General features: G+C 48.3%; 1 protein-coding gene across 1 annotated transcript in view; it reads left to right on the forward strand.

Annotated features, from left to right (window-relative positions):
* The window catches only part of IGSF9 (immunoglobulin superfamily member 9), a 43671-nt gene that overhangs the window by 17056 nt on the left and 7842 nt on the right, over positions 1-18773 (forward strand). Inside the window, exons 5-18 of the mRNA XM_032234194.1 lie at positions 195-346; positions 878-995; positions 1299-1440; positions 2266-2411; positions 4205-4347; positions 4455-4595; positions 5288-5404; positions 6492-6642; positions 8208-8331; positions 9225-9400; positions 10340-10590; positions 11494-11578; positions 13597-13767; positions 17749-17794. Of these exons, the coding sequence (XP_032090085.1) occupies positions 195-346; positions 878-995; positions 1299-1440; positions 2266-2411; positions 4205-4347; positions 4455-4595; positions 5288-5404; positions 6492-6642; positions 8208-8331; positions 9225-9400; positions 10340-10590; positions 11494-11578; positions 13597-13767; positions 17749-17794 (1963 nt within the window). The remainder of the gene's footprint in view (positions 1-194; positions 347-877; positions 996-1298; positions 1441-2265; positions 2412-4204; positions 4348-4454; positions 4596-5287; positions 5405-6491; positions 6643-8207; positions 8332-9224; positions 9401-10339; positions 10591-11493; positions 11579-13596; positions 13768-17748; positions 17795-18773) is intronic.

The following is an 18773-nucleotide window of genomic DNA, read 5'->3' on the forward strand; positions in this document are numbered from 1 at the left end:
CTATAGCTTCTATGCCAGGGGTCAACAACCCTAAAGACCCACAAAAGTCCTAACTCAAAATTGAGCTCCTCTCAAAATTGTGGTGCCAACCGGCCACTGGGAGCCGCAGCAGGGCTGAAAGAGCCACATGCGGCTCCAGAGCCACCGGTTTTGCTGACCCCCTACTCTATGCTTTTCTCAATCTTGTCTTGCAGCTCCCCCCGTCTTCCAGAAGACCCCCCCAGCTTTGATAGAGATCCAGGACCAAAAATCGGTGACCCTCTCCTGTTCGGCCACCGGCAACCCGCCGCCTCTCGTCTCTTGGAAGAGAGACAGCCAAACCATTGACAATGGCAACGAAATGCAGGTATGTTGCTTTCTGCGTGTCTGTTAAGGCGAGGGTCCCCAACCGCTCAAGCCGTGGCCCACTAATGGGCCGTGGCCTGTTCAGAACTGGGCCACGCAAACAGCGGGCAAGCAACTCTACTTGGGCAAGTGGCGGGATTCTCCCCTTCCCTCCCACCAGTCCTCCAAGTTGGAAAGGTTGGGGATCGCTGTGTTTACAGTAATTCTTGGACTGAACAGCCTAATTGAATATTCCCAGTGGTCCGTTAAATACAAAAGTACATCCTTGGCATCTGTTTAGAAAATGGCACACTGGTTGTCCTTAACAACTACAGTGGTGACCACAATTTCCCGTGCTGAACAAGGAAGTTGTTAAGTGAGTCTGTGGGGGGTATCCGATCTGCTGTATGCGAAGTCCGTTAAATGGAGATCCGTTAAATCAGAATGTTGAGTTAAATCAGAGCATTGTTCCGCCCAGTGGCCTGAAGATTGTCTTGTCTCCAGCAGGATACAGGTCAGCCTAAACCCGTATGCGTGTTTGTTTGTTTTCCAGGTGAAAAATGGGACTTTGTTTATCGCTAGAGTCGAACGGAGCTCTGCTGGCCTGTACTCCTGCCACGCCACCAATCAGGAGGGCGCTCTCATTCACACAACCCGCCTCCTCATCCAAGGTAAGTCGTTTCTGACCAGGAGAGATCAATCAACCGAAAGAGGAATCAGTCTCAGAAGGGACTTTAAAGGTCGATAATGATTGTGGTGGGGACGCGGCTAAGATGCTGAGCTTGTCGATTAGAAAGGTCAGCAGTTCGGCGGTTCAAATCCCCAGCGCCGCGTAATGGAGTGAGCTCCCCTTACTTGTCCCAGCTTCTGCCAACCTAGCAGTTCGAAAGCAGGTAAAAAATGCAAGTAGAAAAATACTCCTCTGCTCAGTTTCTGCCCGAAATTACGGGTTTTCTGTCCTCTGTCTCTGCCAGGTCCACCGGTGATTGTGGCCCCTCCGAAGGACATCACCGTCAACCTCAGCCAAAATGCCTTCTTTGCGTGCCGAGCTGAAGCCTATCCCGCCAACCTCACCTACAGCTGGTTTCAGGGCGGCACCAACGTCTTCCATCTCAGGTAAGTGTTCCGACCCAGCTCCCCAAACATGACCAACTCTTGTCATCTCCGCCCCCTGCCCTTGTATGCCCAAAGCTAGGATGGGCTTTCATTAGCAGCAGTGGCTCTTCCGTCCCAAGGACCGGCCCATAGATTTCCACTCCTCTCCTCTCCTTTCTGTGAATCCACGTGTCAGGCACTGGACCCAGCGGTTTCTCCTCTTCCTCATCAGCCACCTCCATACCCAGAGCCGAGGTGGCGCAGTGGTTAAATGCAGCACTGCAGGCTACTTCAGCTGACTGCAGTTCTGCAGTTCGGCTGTTCAAATCTCACCGGCTCAGGGTTGACTCAGCCTTCCATCCTTCCGAGGTGGGTGAAATGAGGACCCAGACTGTGGGGGCGATATGCTGACTCTGTAAACCGCTTAGAGAGGGCTGAAAGCCCTATGAAGCGGTATATAAGTCTAACTGCTATTGCTATTGCTATACCTGGGGGCTGTTGACTCCATCTGAAGGCTGACAGACGGCCCAGGCTTCGCATCTCTCACTCTCTCTCTCTCCCTCACTCTCTCTCTCCCTCCCTCCCTCCCTCTCTCTCTCTCTCTCTCTGAGCTCCCAGGTTGCCTTAATGCTGACCTGACTCCCTTCCCTCCTCCTCTGATTCAGCTGCTGGAGGGGCAGGTGGCCGACAGGGCACAACAGTAAAAAAAGGGGGGAAGGGGGGAAAAAAAGAGAATTTAGTCTTAGAGTGGCCAAGTTTGGAGACCCCTCCCTGATCTAGAATGACAACACTGCTGCTCTCTTGACGCGTCTTCATTTGACTTCCTTTTTCCTTCCCGGCCTCCAGCCATCTCCGGTCACGGATTCAAATCCTGGTGGATGGAAGCCTTTTGGTGCAGAAAACAACCCCGGAGGATTCGGGGAAATATACTTGCATCCCCAGCAATGGGCTGCGGAAATCGCCCTCGGCTTCTGCCTCCCTTACCGTTCTCTGTAAGTGCTGCTTAATTCTGATTGCATCTCCGTTGGCTCAGATCATTGGCTGGTAGAATATAATCTAAATGGGGTTTGAAGGGTTTTTTTTTTAATAAAGAGATATCCCTTATTTTACATTTTGAGGGGTTATCCGTTGGTTTAGTTACGCTAGATGGCGCTCCATCACTGGATAATTTTACAAGAGATCGGATAACCATTTGTCTGAAATAGTATAGGGTCTCCTGCAGGGGGGGGGGGGTGTTGAATTGAATTGAATTTATTGCATTTATATGCCGCCCTTTTCCCTGAAGGGGACTCAGGGCGGCTCACAATCCAAGTCAGGGAAGGGGATACATATAAGGGATAAAAAAGACGAACAGAACAATACACAATTTAAAAGCACACAACAACCATACCATTCGAGTGGGGGGGGGGGGCAAAAGCTCTTTAGCCCCAGGCCTGTCGGAACAGCCAGGTTTTAAGGGCTTTGCGGAAGGCCTGGAGGGTGGTGAGGGTTCGAATCTCCACGGGGAGCTCGTTCCAGAGGGTCGGAGCAGCCACAGAGAAGGCTCTCCTCCGGGTGGTCGCCAGCCGGCATTGGCCGGCGGATGGAATTCGGAGGAGGCCTAATCTGTGGGATCTAATCGGTCTATTGGAGGTAATTGGCAGCAGGCGGTCTCTCAAGTACACTAGAAGACCTCCAAGGACCCTTACAACTTCTCAGACTATAAGAGGCACCTAGCTTTTGGGGAGGAAAACAATTCCGAAAACAATTCCTTACCCTCCTATACTGCCACCTAGTTCCTTTCTAGCTTCTTGGTCCACCTCTTCATCTGACAATCCTATCTCTGCCACCAATTCTTCTTCACTAGACTTACTTTCTTTCTATCTACTTGGTCCACTCCTTGACCTCATGGTTCTAGGCAGGGGTGGGATTGAAAAAAATTAGCAACCGGTTCTCTGCCCAGTGTAAGGCCTGCAGTGGTTCCTTTAAGAATCTTTGGCCTGCCACACTCTTATTAAGGGGGGGGGGGATTTAGCAAGGGGTGGAATGTGTTGTTTTCAAAATAAACAATTCCTTTCTAGAAGCTCAAGGTCATCTTTGGTCTCCCAAACCTTTGCACCTGATCGGAAGCAGCTGGGCGTAGGTGCTAGCGTGGAAGAAGAAGATTGGACCATGTGATGGATTTGTGGGTGTGGGGACAAGATCATGAACTTTTAACTGGGTGGGATTCTGATGTAACTTCCAGAGTTGGAAGCCCACGGCACGATGCCAACGTGTCTGTCTTATTAAATTGGAACTTTAAGGATAGTTTTGCCTTTGACTCTGATTTAATTCTGCATGATATTTGGAACGCTGACACCCAGTTGCTGGGGGACGTAGCCATGGGGGCGTGGCCTACTCAGTCTCCTGCACCATGGTGTGGGGGGGGGTGTTCTCCCTTTGGAGGCTGGAAACGGGCCCAAATCTGGACTTCCAGGACGCCCGTTTTCCCCCCCTCCTCTGGCTTCCACGCGAGCCCTGTACTTATCTGGCATGATGAACAGGCCGCGTGGACATTCCTGGGAGAGGAGGGATGGGCGGGGCCAGCCAGTACTTGCAACTACCAGTTCGGTGAACCAGATACAAAATTAGCCTCCGATTCGCCCGAACCGGTCCAATCCGGCTGAATCCCACCCCTGGTTCTAGTCCCAGGGTTCTCCCAACCCCAAGCCCCTCTTTCATTGCCGCCTAGTCCTTCAAGCATCCCTCCCCGATGCCCTGATCTCACCATCCCACCGTTGACACCCAGCTGTCCTCCACCTGACAGATCCAGCTCAAGTCGCTAAGATGCCTCCAGAGACCTTTCTGCCAATTGGCATGCAAGGCGTAATCCGGTGCCCCAGCAGAGCCAACCCTCCCCTGCTCTCGGTCAGCTGGATCAAAGATGGGCAGCCGCTGGAGATTGGCAAGGTACGTTTCGGGAGACTGAGGCACCCCCCTACCACCCACCCGCTTCGTTGGTGTTTGGTCCTTTTTCTGAACGCCCCCCCCCCCCCCGGTGTTCTCTGTTTCTGCAGTTCCCAGGTTGGTCCCTGAAAACCGACGGGACGATTGTCATCGCCACAAGCAACGATGACGCCCTGGGCGTGTATGCTTGTACCCCGTACAACAGTTTTGGAACAGCTGGTATTTCGGCACCCACACGGGCCCTCCTCAAAGTGAGTAATAAACTGGGGGAGGGGGCAGGACAAAATGAACTGTCCATAGAACATTCCAGGTGTTCTGGCCTAGGCTTCCCAAAAGCACGAAGCCGACTCCTCGTCCCAATAAAGCATCGTTTATTTAGGCGAGAGGGAATTCCTCCTCGGCAAAGTCCCGGCCAAGAGTCTTTCTAGAGTTTTCATAACTACAGACCTTTATCAGGCTGGGAGAGCTGCCAGGCCGATATCTTCTAAACTCCACACTGTAGCAGCAATTCCTTGGCAAGAAGTCAGGAACAGATCTTCACCCTAATGAATTGAACTAATTGCCTCCTGCAAACTCCACTCCCCTTTCACTCCTCTTTTATTTCCTCTGGGAGGGGTCATTCACCATCCACCTGTGGCCTTATTCCCAAGTAGACCCCTGTTCCTTAGCTTTTCCCCTCTCCTGGCAGCTCTGCGCAGGCGCACATCAGGAACAGGCTCCAGCAGTTCTTCTGCCCCACTGATCTCCGACTCCATATTTGGTGACACGCCATAGGTCAGCTCCGGTGCGCACCAGCTGATTTTTCACATTTCCAAAGGGCCAGGGGAAAATGTTTTTGCCCTCCCCAGGCTTCAGGAAAGCATCCGGAGGCTTGGGAGACTAATCAATAAAGCTATCATATCATAACCCTGGTGTGTGTTTTCTGTGGTATTCTATTTTTCAGGACCCTCCCACGTTCACCCTTCGGCCCAAAGAGGAATATTTCCAGGAGGTGGGCCGGGAACTGCTAATTCCATGCCTGGCTCAAGGAGACCCCGTACCCATCACCTCTTGGACAAAAGTGAGTCGCGGTCCGGTTTTGCACACACCTGACAATTCCTGATAAATTCAGTAGCTGCATTTTTTTTTTTAAAGTTAACTTTTAAGACTGCCTATTGCACTTATTATTGGGGAACAAACTTAAAAATGACACTATCCATTGCATACAAGGAAAACCAGTACAAAATGTTTTACAGATGGCAACTGGCACCAACAAGGTTAGCTAAAATCTTAACAAATACCTCCCCAAAATGTTGGAAATGCGAATCCATACACGGAACGTATTACCATTTATGGTGGACCTATAGGGAGGCTAAATTTTTTTGGAAAAGGATCAAAAATTGGCTGGAGGCAATAACGGGGGTTAAAATAGAATGGAAGCCTGAAGTTTTTTTATTAGGAATAATGTCTGGGAAATACACACACACAAAAAAAAATTCCAGTATTTAATACTACATATAATTACGGCGGCAAGGATTGCCTTTGCCCAGAAATGGAAAAACAAATTAATTTCAAGCGAAGATGAAATAATAAGGAAGGTTATGGATTGTGCCGAAATGGACAAACTAACTAAAGAAATCCAGGGAAAAGAAGAATCAGAATTCTACCAGATATGGGATAAATGGTATATAGGTGGATGGAGGAAAGAAACAAGAATCAAAGAAGGAATATAACAAAACTCAAAAAATAATAGTTATGAGTAAAATAAGAGGGTTAAGAATGGTGAAATCCAAATGAAATACAATAGAAGGGGAAATAATATAAGGTGAGCAGTATCGATTGATAATTGCTGTTAGAAAGAACAGGAAACTCCTGTTCGTATTGTATTGTATAAATGTGGTGTACGTCTAAGTTTTGTGTTTGTGTATTTTACATGTTTGCTAATAAAAATCTTAAAATAAAAAAAGACTGCCTATCGCATGCCAGACTTATCCAGCTGGCCTCCCCCTCTCAAAGCAGAATATAAAACCTTGGGGGAGGGGGGGGAATCACTTAAGGACCAGTTTGCAGAATGACAAGAGTTGCCGGTCCCCAATTTGGGCCGTTAAGTGAGTTCTAGCTTGTACGTAACACATTCAGGTGGCTTTGTTTGCCGTCGTGCTGTGCAGGTGGGAAGCAAGACCTTGGCCAACGCGCAGGTGGACACAAATGGCAGCCTGAACCTGCGGCCCCTGACGAAGGAGCAGCACGGCTTGTGGGAATGTGCCGCCAACAACGGCGTGGCCAGGATTAGCGCCACCACCACTGTCTACGTGTTGGGTGAGTTCTTAACTCGAGAGGGCCAGGGTGGCAGAGGTCCCTAATAGCCCGGGACCCTATGGAAAATGGTTTCGGTTTCAAGACGCAGCTGTCAGGTTTCTGAAAAATGCCCTAATTAATTCATGAGCCTCGAGCCAAGTTTCAAAGGAAATCCAGTCCTTTATTAGGCACACCATTTTGGCAGTACCTCATTGCAGTCAGATCTGACCACATTTAAATTATAGCTGAACTTTGCCCCTCTTTCTTCCCTCCCCTCAGTCTGTGTCATAAATCACATTCATCAATGAGGTACACGTATATGCCTCACAAGCCGGCTGTAGCCGGCTGTAGTAATCTGAGACCCGACTAGCCAAAGGTATACATAGAATGCGCTCCCCCCCCCATTCCTTACTATGGCAACTTGGTAACAGACATGCATAAATGCTTTATGAGTTGACATCCAGCAATGATATTTTCGCCAGGAACCTGTTCTGACTGAGGCTTCCCGAGAGCATGAAACAAACTCCTTGTTGTCCCCACAAAAAAGCTCTTTTATTAATTGACTGTGAATTCTGCTCCTTCACATCCAGCAAAGTCTTTCAAGGGAGGATTTACAGTCACAGACCTTATCTGGCTTGGAGAGCTGCCAGGCCGATCTCTGCAAAACTTGGCCAGGAGTCTCAGAGAGCCACGAACCAATGAAGCAAACTAATTGTCTCTCCTGCAAACTCCACTCCCCTTTCGCTCCTCTTTTATTTCTAGAGTCGGGAAATAAATAAACATATGTGCGAGGGGAGTCTTTACCTTTAAGAGACATCTGACAGCTCTATTCATACTTTTATTGTGCCAGTGATTTTTATTTTTATTTTTTAAATGCAGGTCAAGGAATAAAAGAGTTACTTTTTTGTAAGGGGGGAAAAAAGGCAACCAAACAAATTTGAAAGATTTGATTTGTAAAAACCTTCCCTAAATTCACCAATTCTCAATTGATCCCAACCAATGCACAACATAACAAACCCCAGATCAAAAGGGAACCCCAGGATGCTGCGACCGTCATAAATATGAGTCAGTTGGCCAAGCCAACTGAATTTTAATCATGTAACCATGGGGATGCTGCAAAAGTCATAACTGTGAACAAACAGAATGTCAAGGTTCCAAATAGCATCCAAAATTAAATCAGAGTCCGAGGCAAAGGATTCCTCAAAGTTCCAATTTATTAAGAGAGCCATGTTGGCACATCTGGGAAAACCCAAATCTGAAAGCTTCCTGTTTTCCCCACCCAGTTGAAAGTTCTTGCCCCCACAGCCACAAGTCCATCCCATGGTCCAATCTCCCACTGCCACACTGGCAGTTCCACCCATCCAGGTCCGGTCAGGTGCAGAGGTGCAAAGACAAAGGATGACCTTGGCTTTCCAGAAAGAATGTTGTTATGGCTACATATCATCTACAATCCTCCCTCCCATTTTCCCACACTAGAAAATGCATAGTAGCATAATAGAAAGTGTGGCAGGCTAAATCTCTTTATTGATGTCCTTCCACTGACTTGAGTTAAACTAATGCAGATCCCTTTCTGCCCCCCACATCAGGTACCAGTCCACATGCCGTGGTCAACATCTCCGTGTGGCCCCTACGACAAGCAGTCAATGTAACCTGGGAACCAGGTTTTGATGGAGGTTATTTCCAGAGGTTCAGCATCTGGTACACGCCAATGTAGGTCTAAGGAGCCGTTCTCTGTGTGCTTCTCAGCTATCCTACTGTATTTTTCGGAGTATAAGATGCTCCGAAGTATAAGACGCACCTAGCTTTTGGGGAGGAGAACAAGAAAAAGAAAGTCTGCCTCTGCCTCCCAGCAATTTGCTTTCTTGCAGCATGTTTAAGTCTCAGCACAGCCTGATTAGCACAAGCAGTTGATTGCTGGGCTTCTCAAGGATCAGGTTTCAGGCTTCAGGGATTGCCTTAGACTACTCCCCCCTCCGCGTGCCCCGTTTTCAGTCTCCGCATCCCATTTTCAGTCTCTGCACACTCTGTTTTCTGCTCAGTGCACCACATTTTCTACCCGCTTTGGACGGCAGGGATCAGAATGGGCGGAAAATGGGATGCGCGGAGGCGGCAATAGGCAATGGTAATCCCTGCAGCCTGAAACAGCTGATGGTTGGGAAGCCGATCCAACCAACAATCAGCTGCTTGTGCTAATCAGGCTGTGCTGAAACTGAAACAAGCGGTTTGCTTTTTGCTGCAAGGAGGCAAATTGCTGGGAGGCAGAGGCCAAAGGGTGGGGGCCGGTGGGTGGGTGGAGCTATATTCGGTCTATAAGACACACCCAAATTTTCACCCTCTAAAGGGGTGGGAGCGTGTCTTATACACTGAAAAATACGGTATTTCTCTTTCCCCCCCTCTTTCTGTCAATATTAAAAATATTTCCAGATGTTTCATCCAAAAATTCATCTGTATTTCTGTTGTATGAAGTTCACCCTTCCATGTGGGAACAAAAGTACTTTATGTGCTTTTCTTTAATCAGAATTTCGCCACGTCCGCTAAGTTTTGCAACCGTGGTAGAAATCGAGGTGTCCTTCCGTAACACACGTCATTTGTTTGAACCGTAGATTGAGACGCCTGAACCGGCCCCACCACGACTGGGCCTCGTTGCCGGTGCCTGTGGGGGCTTCCCACATCCTGGTGGAGAACCTCCGGCCAGATATGAGCTATCAGTTCAGCGTCTTGGCTCAAAACAAACTCGGCAGTGGTCCGTTCAGCGAAATCATCTCCATCGCGCCTCTGGGTGAGAAGCTATAATTGCTTTGCACGGGATGTGAGGCTGTGTTAACTATCCCGGGTGTCGGCAACAGGCAGCTCCGGAGCCGTATGTGGCTCTTTGAGCCCTCTCCTGTGGCTCCCTGCCAATTCGGTCATGCGACCTGCTCTTCATCCTGGGAACAGGGAGGAGCAGCCACTGGCGCTGGATGCAGGGAGGGAATAGCTCCGCTACTCACCTGAGCGTGCGGTGGTGGCAGTGGGAGGAGTCTTTCTCACCCGTCCCACTTACGCAGGACTGTGGAATCTTTCCTGCAGCTCCCCCTATTGACGGATCACTCGTTACTTCCCTTACTACTGCAGTCTTTATGTTGGATATGTGTTTATCATGCCAAGGGGTTTCCGACATCATTCTTAGGGTGCAGGCAAACATCCTGCACCATGCCAGTGTGGCTTATCTCCACATAACAAGCAACGTGGCAAGCCAGTCAATCAGTCCTCGGCTTACGACCACACTTGGAACCAGAATTCCCATTCTTAAATCAAGGCGTTTTTTTTAAACGAGTCGCACCCAGTTTTTCCTAACCTTTCCGGCCACCGCTGTTAAGCAAATTAACTGCAGTTGTTGACTGAATCACAGCCATTAAGCGAATCCGGCTTCCCCCATTGACTTTGCTCGCCGGAAGCCAGCCAGGAAGGAATGCACATGGTGCATCATGTGACTTTGGGATGCTGCCAAGCGCCCCAATCTTGATCACGTAACCTACAGGGATGCTGAAATTGTCATGTGCGCTAACTGGTTGGGTTTTTTCCAGTGGTATTGTATCACACGGTGACTAAACGAATGGTTATAAGTCAAGGACTGCCTATATTTGAGACTTAAAAGTCCAGTTTGCAAGGGTCAGCCAAGGAGGAAGGCCTGCGTCCTTCCTCAAGGCAGCCCCCTGTTCTCTTCTTCCTTTTCCAGGTGTCCCCACTCAGACTGTGCCCCCCGTCCTCCCAACCACGGCCTCCCTGGTCTTCCTCCCCCCACCCCAGTTCCTGAGATCCAACGAGACCATGCGGGGGGTCCTGCTCCTGTGGGAACCTCCACTCCACGATCCTTCGGCCTTGATGGGATATGCCCTGGAGCTGCGGCAGAACCGGGGGAAGTGGGAGGTGCTGAGTGGGTCCATTCCCAGCTCCGAGACCCAATTCCTGGTGCCTGGACTCATCAAGGTGAGTCTGAGCCCAGTTCTAGCTTTCCAAGCCCCTGGAGGGGTGGGATTTGCACGGAGAAAAGTGTACTTATTTAGCACAGCGTCTCTCAGTTTTGGCGACTTGAAGCTTGTGTGGACTTCAATTCCCAGAATTCCTGTGGCTGACTAGGGAATTCTGGGATTTGAAGTCCACCCGTCTTAAAGGATGGTGTTTAGGGAATTCTGGGAGTTGAAATCCACCTGTCTTAAAAGATGCTGGCTCAGGGTTTCTGGGAGTTGAGGTCTATTCATCTTAAAGCATGCTGGCTGGGGAATTCTGGGAGTTGAAGTCCACCCGTCTTAAAGCATATTGTTTAGGGAATTCGGAGTTGAAGTCCACTCATCTTAAAGTATGTTGACTGGGGAATTCTGGGAGTTGAAGTCCACCTGTCTTAAAGCATGCTGTTTAGGGAATTCTGGGAGTTGAAGTCCACCCATCTTAAAACATATTGTTTAGGGAATTCGGAGTTGAAGTCCACCTGTTTTAAAGCATATTGTTTAGGGAATTCTGGGAGTTGAAGTCTACCCGTCTTAAAGCATATTGTTTAGGGAATTCGGAGTTGAGGTCCACCTGTCTTAAAGCATGTTTTTTAGAGAATTCTGGGAGTTGAAGTCCACCCGTCTTAAAGCATATTGTTTAGGCAGTTCTGGGAGTTGAAGTCCACCTGTCTTAAAATTGCTATGGTTGAGAACATTAATAAAACCTCAAAATGAGAGTGTTTTATCCAGTTCAGGGTTATCTGCTGGTCCTATTCCTCCAAAGTTTATTTTTATTTGCAGAAAAATGCCTTGGTCTGTTGCTTGTTCATCATGGTGAGATAGCGTCCCCTTTGACGGGCGGGCCTAACGTCCGTCAGCTAATTCTTCTCCCTTTCCAACACAGGATACCTTCTATGAGTTCCGCCTGATGGCCTTTGCCGGTAGCTACATCAGTTACCCCAGTAATGTGGTCAATGTTTCAACCACGGGTAAGTCCCACAACTGGTGGGCTAGTCAATCTATATGGCTAGCCAAGGATGCGATTCAACTGATTAGATTGTCTTTGGGGATTGAATCTAAAACTGTGTTTCTCAATGCTTTCAGAGGAGTTGACTTCAATTCCCAGAATGCCACAATGCTGGCTGGGGGATTTGGGGAGCTGAAGTGCTCGTATCTGAAAGTGTCTATCATTAAGAAACACTGTTCTAGAAGAACCTCTAACTTCAGTAATGCTTTAGTTATTTAATCTATATATCTATATATCTATATATATAAAAGCAAAATACCACTCATGCATCATCACGAAATCTCCAGAACCGAAAAGCCTACAAACTTGAAATTCAGCCCGTACGTTCCTCTTGGCTTCTAAGTGCTCACTAAGAAAGGATTTTTCAAAATGATCATCAGATCATTAGTATTTCTTATAGTGTTATTAATATGTTCTGATGCTAAGAAGTTAGACGTTCTACTCCCCCTCCCCACCTGAAAAGAACTCTGTTCCAACTGCCACTTGGCCAGTGTGTGACTCATCCAGCCTGCATCTACTCCCTCTCCTCACTTGAAAAACGCTCTGATGATAAGGAGTTAGACTGAGGGAGAGAAGGGGATAAGATAGGAGAGGCCTCTGTGGGGCAAGCCCGAGGGAGAGAAGGGGAGAGGAGAGGATCAATGGGGCCAGCCTGAGGGAGAGAAGGGGATAAGATAGGAGAGGCGTCTGTGGGGCCAGCCTGAGGGAGAGAAGGGGAGAGGAGAGGCAGATCGTAACTACTCATTAATTTTCAAGCTGTAAGTGTCGATTTATCAAGCTCGATCACGTAGTTTCGTAGTGGAGCATGGGTATTCAGCTAGTATTTTATACAATTGAAAACACTTTAGTTATCAATTTATTAAATAGGCTCAGCTTGGACAAAAAAATAGCCTGAATGAGTGTCAAACAAGCTTGGTATGTTGGACAAATGCTACATATTTCATTCTCAAGCTGAAGCTCAAAATATTGAAAAAAGATTAAATCATGGCAGATGGATCAAAGTTTGTTAATCTAAGACGTCTCGTTGCTCATCCAACAACTTCATCAGTCAAAATAAAATTAGAAAAAAAAATTAGGCAGGGAGTTGTTGGAATGTACTAAACTCTTGCCAACATCTCTCTGGCTATTTTTGTTTTTTAAATTTTGACTGATGAAGTTAGTTGGATGAGTAACAAAATGTCTCCGATTAACAAAATTTGGTCCAGTTGCCATGACTGAACGTTTTTTAAGATACCTAATCAGAAAACTTTGGAAAAGACTCTGATGTTGGGAAAAATGGAAGGCCAAAGGAGAAGGGAATCACCGAGGATGAGTGTTGTGGCCCGCCATCGGCCAGCAGAGCTGGCAGCAGATTCGGACAGTGAGGAGGTTGGGGCGGAACATGGGTCAGTCCTGGAGTCTGGGGAAGGCTCTGAGGAGGGCTCTGTGTCGGAGGCAGAGAGGGGGCCAGGGCCGTCTGGCAGTTAATCAGGTGCCTTCGGAGCTAGACAGCAGTGAGGCAGCCACAACCAGAAGCACATTCCACGCATACCTTTCTCAAGGCTATATCCCAGGTTACCCGCAACAGCCGGAGGGGCGTGACCTCTACAGTCCGTTGTAATGCTCTGTTGGAGAATGTGATTTATGACACATTCTGGGAAGGGGGGGCGGGAAACGGGGTCATAATTGGGCTGTAAATTACATGGGGTCAGAGCTGGCTTCACTTGGGTATGTGCCGACATATTGCTCCTAATCAATAACTGGGTTTCTTTTGAAGCTTGGCTTGAGGCTCATGATTAAATTAGGGCATCCGTAGGAAACCTGACACTGTCATAAGTCAAGGGTCGCCTGTAATTGACACAATGAACGAGAATTTGGCCAAACCCCCGCAGACCGTGGAGGACAGGGGAACACGGCGTCTTGTGGTTCATGGGTAGCACCAAGGTTAGTGACCGAATGACAACATTTTTGATTGCTCTTGCTTTGCTTTGGCGTTCGCAGGGATGGAGGTGTACCCTTCCCGCACCCAGCTCCCTGGGATGCTACCCCAACCTGTGCTGGCTGGCGTAATTGGGGGCGTCTGCTTCCTGAGCATGGCGGTCATCTTCAGCACCATGGCCGCCTGTGTCATGAACCGGAGGAGAGCAGCCCGTCTCCGCAAACGCAGGCAAGGTAAGCCCCCCACCCCACCCCCAAAAAAGCATGACAGGCTGCACGACAACAAAAGTGACAGCAGTACAGGAGGAGAATATCTCAAAAGGTGTGAAATCGAGGCAAGTGGACCAAGGTTTATTAAAATTGAGGCCTTTCTTTTGTTACTCATACAAGTAGCTTCTTCGGTTGAAATGAAAAGTTTGGGTAGGCAGAGAATCGTTGGAATAGACTAACTCTTGCTGTATCGAGTGCAGGGCTGTTGTTGTTTTGTTATGGCTTGTCGGATTCCGGCCCCTACAGCAGCCAAATCGGAGGAGGAGGAAGAGGCGTGGGAATCAGGGTCAGGATCAAGGCAACCTGAGAGCTGTGAGGGGAAAGAGGGAATGGAGCTAGCAGAGAGAGAGAGACAGAGAGAGAGACAGACAGAGAGAGAGACAGAGAGAGACAGACAGAGAGAGAGACAGAGACAGACAGAGAGAGAGACAGAGAGAGAGAGAAAGAGAGAGACAGAGTGAGAGACAGAAAAAGAGAGACACAGAGAGAGAGACAGAGACACAGAGACACACAGAGAGAGACAGAGACACAGAGAGACAGACAGAGAGAGAGACAGAGAGAGAGAGAGACAGGGCCGTCTGTCAGCCCCCAGATGGAGTCAACAGCCCCTGGTTCTGGAGGTGGCTGATGAGGAAGAGGAGGAACAGCTGGGCCCAGTGCCTGATGCACAGATTCACAGAAAGTAGAGGAGAGGAGAGCAGTGGAAATCTATGGGCCGGTCCTAAGGACGGAAGAATACACTGCTAGTGAAACCTGCCCTAACTCTGGGCATAAAAGGCAGGGGGCGAAGATGAATAATGGTGGCATCTCCCAGTCGGATGGACTTGTTAGATTGAGAGAGAAACTTTTTGCCGGGGCTCCTAATAAAGGAATTCTTGCTTCAACTATCGAGGTTTTGTAGTGCTTGGGCAGCTGGGTCAGATCAGCAATATGTAAAGGCTCAATCATAGCAATAGCAATAGCAGTTAGACTTATATACCGCTTCATAGGGCTTTCAGCCCTCTCTAAGCGTTTTACAGAGTCAGCATATCGCCCCCACAGTCTGCATCCTCATTTCACCCACCTCAGAAGGATGGAAGGCTGAGTCAACCCTGAGCCAGTGAGATTTGAACCGCCGAACTGCAAATAGCAGTCAGTTGAAGTGGCCTGCAGTACTGCACTCTAACCACTGCGCCACCCGAAAGTCTCTAAAATGTTTATTCTCCGACTTTTAGGGAGGGACGCCATACAGTCAGTATGGCAACGGTTAGTATATGCCAATGATTTTCATTTTGACTGAAGAAGTTACTCGAATGGGTAACGAAACGCCTTTGTTTTTAATAAACTTGGGATCCAGTTGCCATGACTTCACCTTTTGAAATACGTTTGTGGCCTGGATGATTTGAGCCTTCACTGACATACAGGAGAAGGATGTTAAGGGGAACAAGACATTCACTAGGCTGCCTCTCCTGCAATCGGATGAACCGAGGAAAGGGCTTTGGTCGTAAATGTGGATTTTTCAGACCCAGATCATCTTTGCCATGTTTTATTCCCTTCCTAAGAAAGCAAGAGAGAAGTTGGAGCTGTTGTTTTTCAATTTGAAACCCACAGTTAGCAATATTACTGTCACTTTTTCCACTCTTGAAGGCTGGGTAGGTGGCATCTGCTTCGCACCTCAGTTTCCCTTGAGGCGGGGGGGGGGGGAAGAGCCATCAGCGGAAATCCGGCGTGTTCCAAAACAGTCACAAACGCGGGTGCGAAATCTAGCCTCCTGGGGATGCCGACAAAGCCAAATCGGGATGTTGTGTGAAGCCAGCCTTTCCATTAGCAATAACAAGCTTTGGCTGCAGAAATGACCTCCCAGAGGGTTCCACCACAAAACCATGGTAGACTAAAGCGCGCTCGATGAAAGCGCGTACGTAACGTCATCACAGCGCGACGAAAACAGCACGCTGTGAGCGGTAAACTTAAAATTAACGCGTAAATCTAAACCTAACCCCCCCAAACCTAACCCTAAACCTAACCCTAAGCTTAACCCTTAACCTAACCCTAAGCCTAACCCTAAACCTAACCCTTAACCTAACGCTAAACCTAACCCTAACGCTTAATGTAACCCTAACCCTAACCCTTACCTTTATGTGAATTGGCTTGCTTTAAGAGCGCTTTTTAAAGCGCCCTTTTTCTTTCTTGTCGTGCTGATGATGATGTCATGTACGCGCTTTAGTGGACCGCGGTTTTGACGTGCCACGTCCCAGAGCATCACTGCCCTGGGGGCACTTGACCTCCAAGTGTGGAGTTCTCAAGTCATTCGCAGGTCAAGTTAGATTTTTAGGCTGGACGCTTCAGGACCATGGAAAGCTCCGAGGAAGTGAATCGTAGCCTTCGTCCCTTGAATGGCTAGAGAATTCTGGGAATTGAAGTCCACCCATCTTAAAAGATGCTGGCTGGGGAATTCTGGGAGTTAAAGCCCACCTATCCTAAAAGATGTTAGCTCAAGGTTTCTGGGAGTTGAAGTCCATTCGTCTTAAAGCATGCTGGCTGGGGAATTCTGGGAGTTGAAGCTCATGTATCTTAAAAGATGCTGGCTGGGGAATTCTGGGAGTTGAAGCCCACGTATCTTAAAAGATGCTGGCTGGGGAATTCTGGGAGTTGAACTCCACCCCTCTTAAAGCATACTAAATGGGAAATTCTGGGACTTGAAATCCATTCATCTTAAAGCAAGCTAGCTGGGGAATTCTGGAAGTCAAAAGGCCAGACATAAAAAGCAGGCTGGCTGGGGGATTCTGGGAGTTTTATTCCACCTACACTATATTGCCAAAAGTATTCGCTCACTTGCCTTTCCTCGCATATGAACTTCCTGTAAGCAACATCCCACTCCTAATCCATGGGGTTCAATATGACGTCGGTCCACCCTTTGCAGCTATAACAGCTTCCACTCTTCTGGGAAGGCTTGTCCACAAGGTTCAGGAGTGTGTTGATGGGAATCTTTGGCCATTCTTCCAGAAGCGCATTTGTGAGGTCACACCCTGGTGTTGGACTGGTTTACGTGGCCTGCCACTTCGTGGCTGAGCTGCTGTCATTCCCAAACACTTCCACGTTCTTATAATACAGCTGACAGTTGACTGTGGTGTATTTAGGAGCGAGGAAATATCACGACTGGGTTTGTTGCACAGGTGGCATCCTATCACACTTCCACGCTGGGATTCACTGAGCTCCTGAGAGCGACCCCTTCTTTCACCAATGTGTGCAAAAACAGCCTGCACGCCTAGGCCCTTGATTTTATACCCCTGTGGCCGTGGAAGTGATTGGTACCCCTGATTCTGGTTATTTGGATGGGTGAGCGAATACCTTTGGCAATATCGTGTATGTTAAAGTTGCCATGGTAGAAAAAAACACTGCCACAAAGACTCAATTCAGTAAGTGAACTCGCTTCACGCTGTGGCAGGAAACTGGTCAAGCCTTTTCCCTGTTGGTGTTATAAAAACCTCTTGGGGGTGTGGAAATTCCACCTTGGCCTCTGCAAACACCACACACACACACACACACACACACACACACACAGAGAGAGTTACCAGGCATTATCTCACCTTTTTTCTGCATTTTATACCTAGTATACATTTGATTATTTTTTTTAAAAAAATGGAATGTGATGGTTCTCCTTTGTTGCTCATTTTCACTTTTTTAAACCCTGACATTATTTTTATAAATAAATCAATACGGCAGACACACACACACACACACACACACCCTCCCTCCTCCTGTTTTCTCCAAAACAAGCACCCTGCATGGTGGGCTGGGCGGAGTCTTGAGTGGATTTGGGGCCTCGGCTCAAAAGGGGTGTGTCTGGGTGGCTGCGGATTGTGGCGTGACAGTTGTCCACCCCGTTGTCAGATTATTCTACGAATTGCCTGGTTTTGTGTTCCCATGCTGTATAATTTCCCCTTTTGTGTTCTCACGACCTTCCAGATCTACCCATTGTGTTTTCCTCCACCAAGAAGCTTCTGTCTACGCAGTAAGTTGCACCATCCCCTTACTTAACCTGTTACTTTTCGTGGTTGCTTCCGCAGCTCCTCTTCCCTCTATCCGCTGTTTTCTTTCTTCTCATATAAGAGAATATTTGTAGGCTTCAGCACTGATGACGTTACCTAGTTGGGTCATGAGATGTCTGCAAGAAGATAAGAGAAAACCACAGAGCATCAAGGACCCCAGTCCTCCTCCTCCTCCTCCTCCTCAATCATTCAGCAAACCCCACACCCTTCTAGTACTGATAGTACCTGGTAGGGTAATGAAACGTCTGCAAGAAAATGATCAGAGATCACTAAGGACTCCATTGTCGTCGTCCTCCTCCTCAATCACTCAGCAAACCCCTTACCCTTCTAGTACTGATGTTGTTACCTAGTTGGGTAATGAAACATCTGCAAGAAAATAACTAAGTTCAGAGATCACTAAGGACTCCATTGTCGTCCTCCTCCTCTTCCTACTCCTCAATCACTCAGCAAACCCCATACCCTTCTGTTCTGACCCCCCCTCTCCGTACACCAAGGCACTCCAAGACAAGATTACTGCTAGACTATTTATTCACAGTAAATCAACACACTGACCAGACCTTGGCAGCAATCCAGACTTCCAAGATAAGAAATATACACAAGAGCTTCTCTCAGCATTGGTAATTAAGTTGAATCCTGCAAACAGTCTCCTCCCAAAGCCTCTCCTTATATACTCTCTTGAGAGGAGCCTAATTACAACCACCTGGGTCCAATTATCTTCTGTATCTGCGTAGTTGTTCTCTGCGTCTATCTGCCCGCCATTGCCTGGCGTCCAGGACCAACTCCCTTGCCTCCTCCCCACTGCTCCAAGGCCTGACGTCAGGGGCACACTCCCTTTGTCTTTCACCGCTGCTCCGTGCCTCAGGCGCCTCCTGGTGGCCAACCAGCCTCTCTGTGCCCTGCTCGGAGTCGGAACCCTGTCCAGGGTCCTCCACATCTTCCAGA

Source organism: Thamnophis elegans, chromosome 17 (assembly GCF_009769535.1).
Source record: "Thamnophis elegans isolate rThaEle1 chromosome 17, rThaEle1.pri, whole genome shotgun sequence".
In the NCBI taxonomy this organism is placed as follows: domain Eukaryota; kingdom Metazoa; phylum Chordata; class Lepidosauria; order Squamata; family Colubridae; genus Thamnophis; species Thamnophis elegans.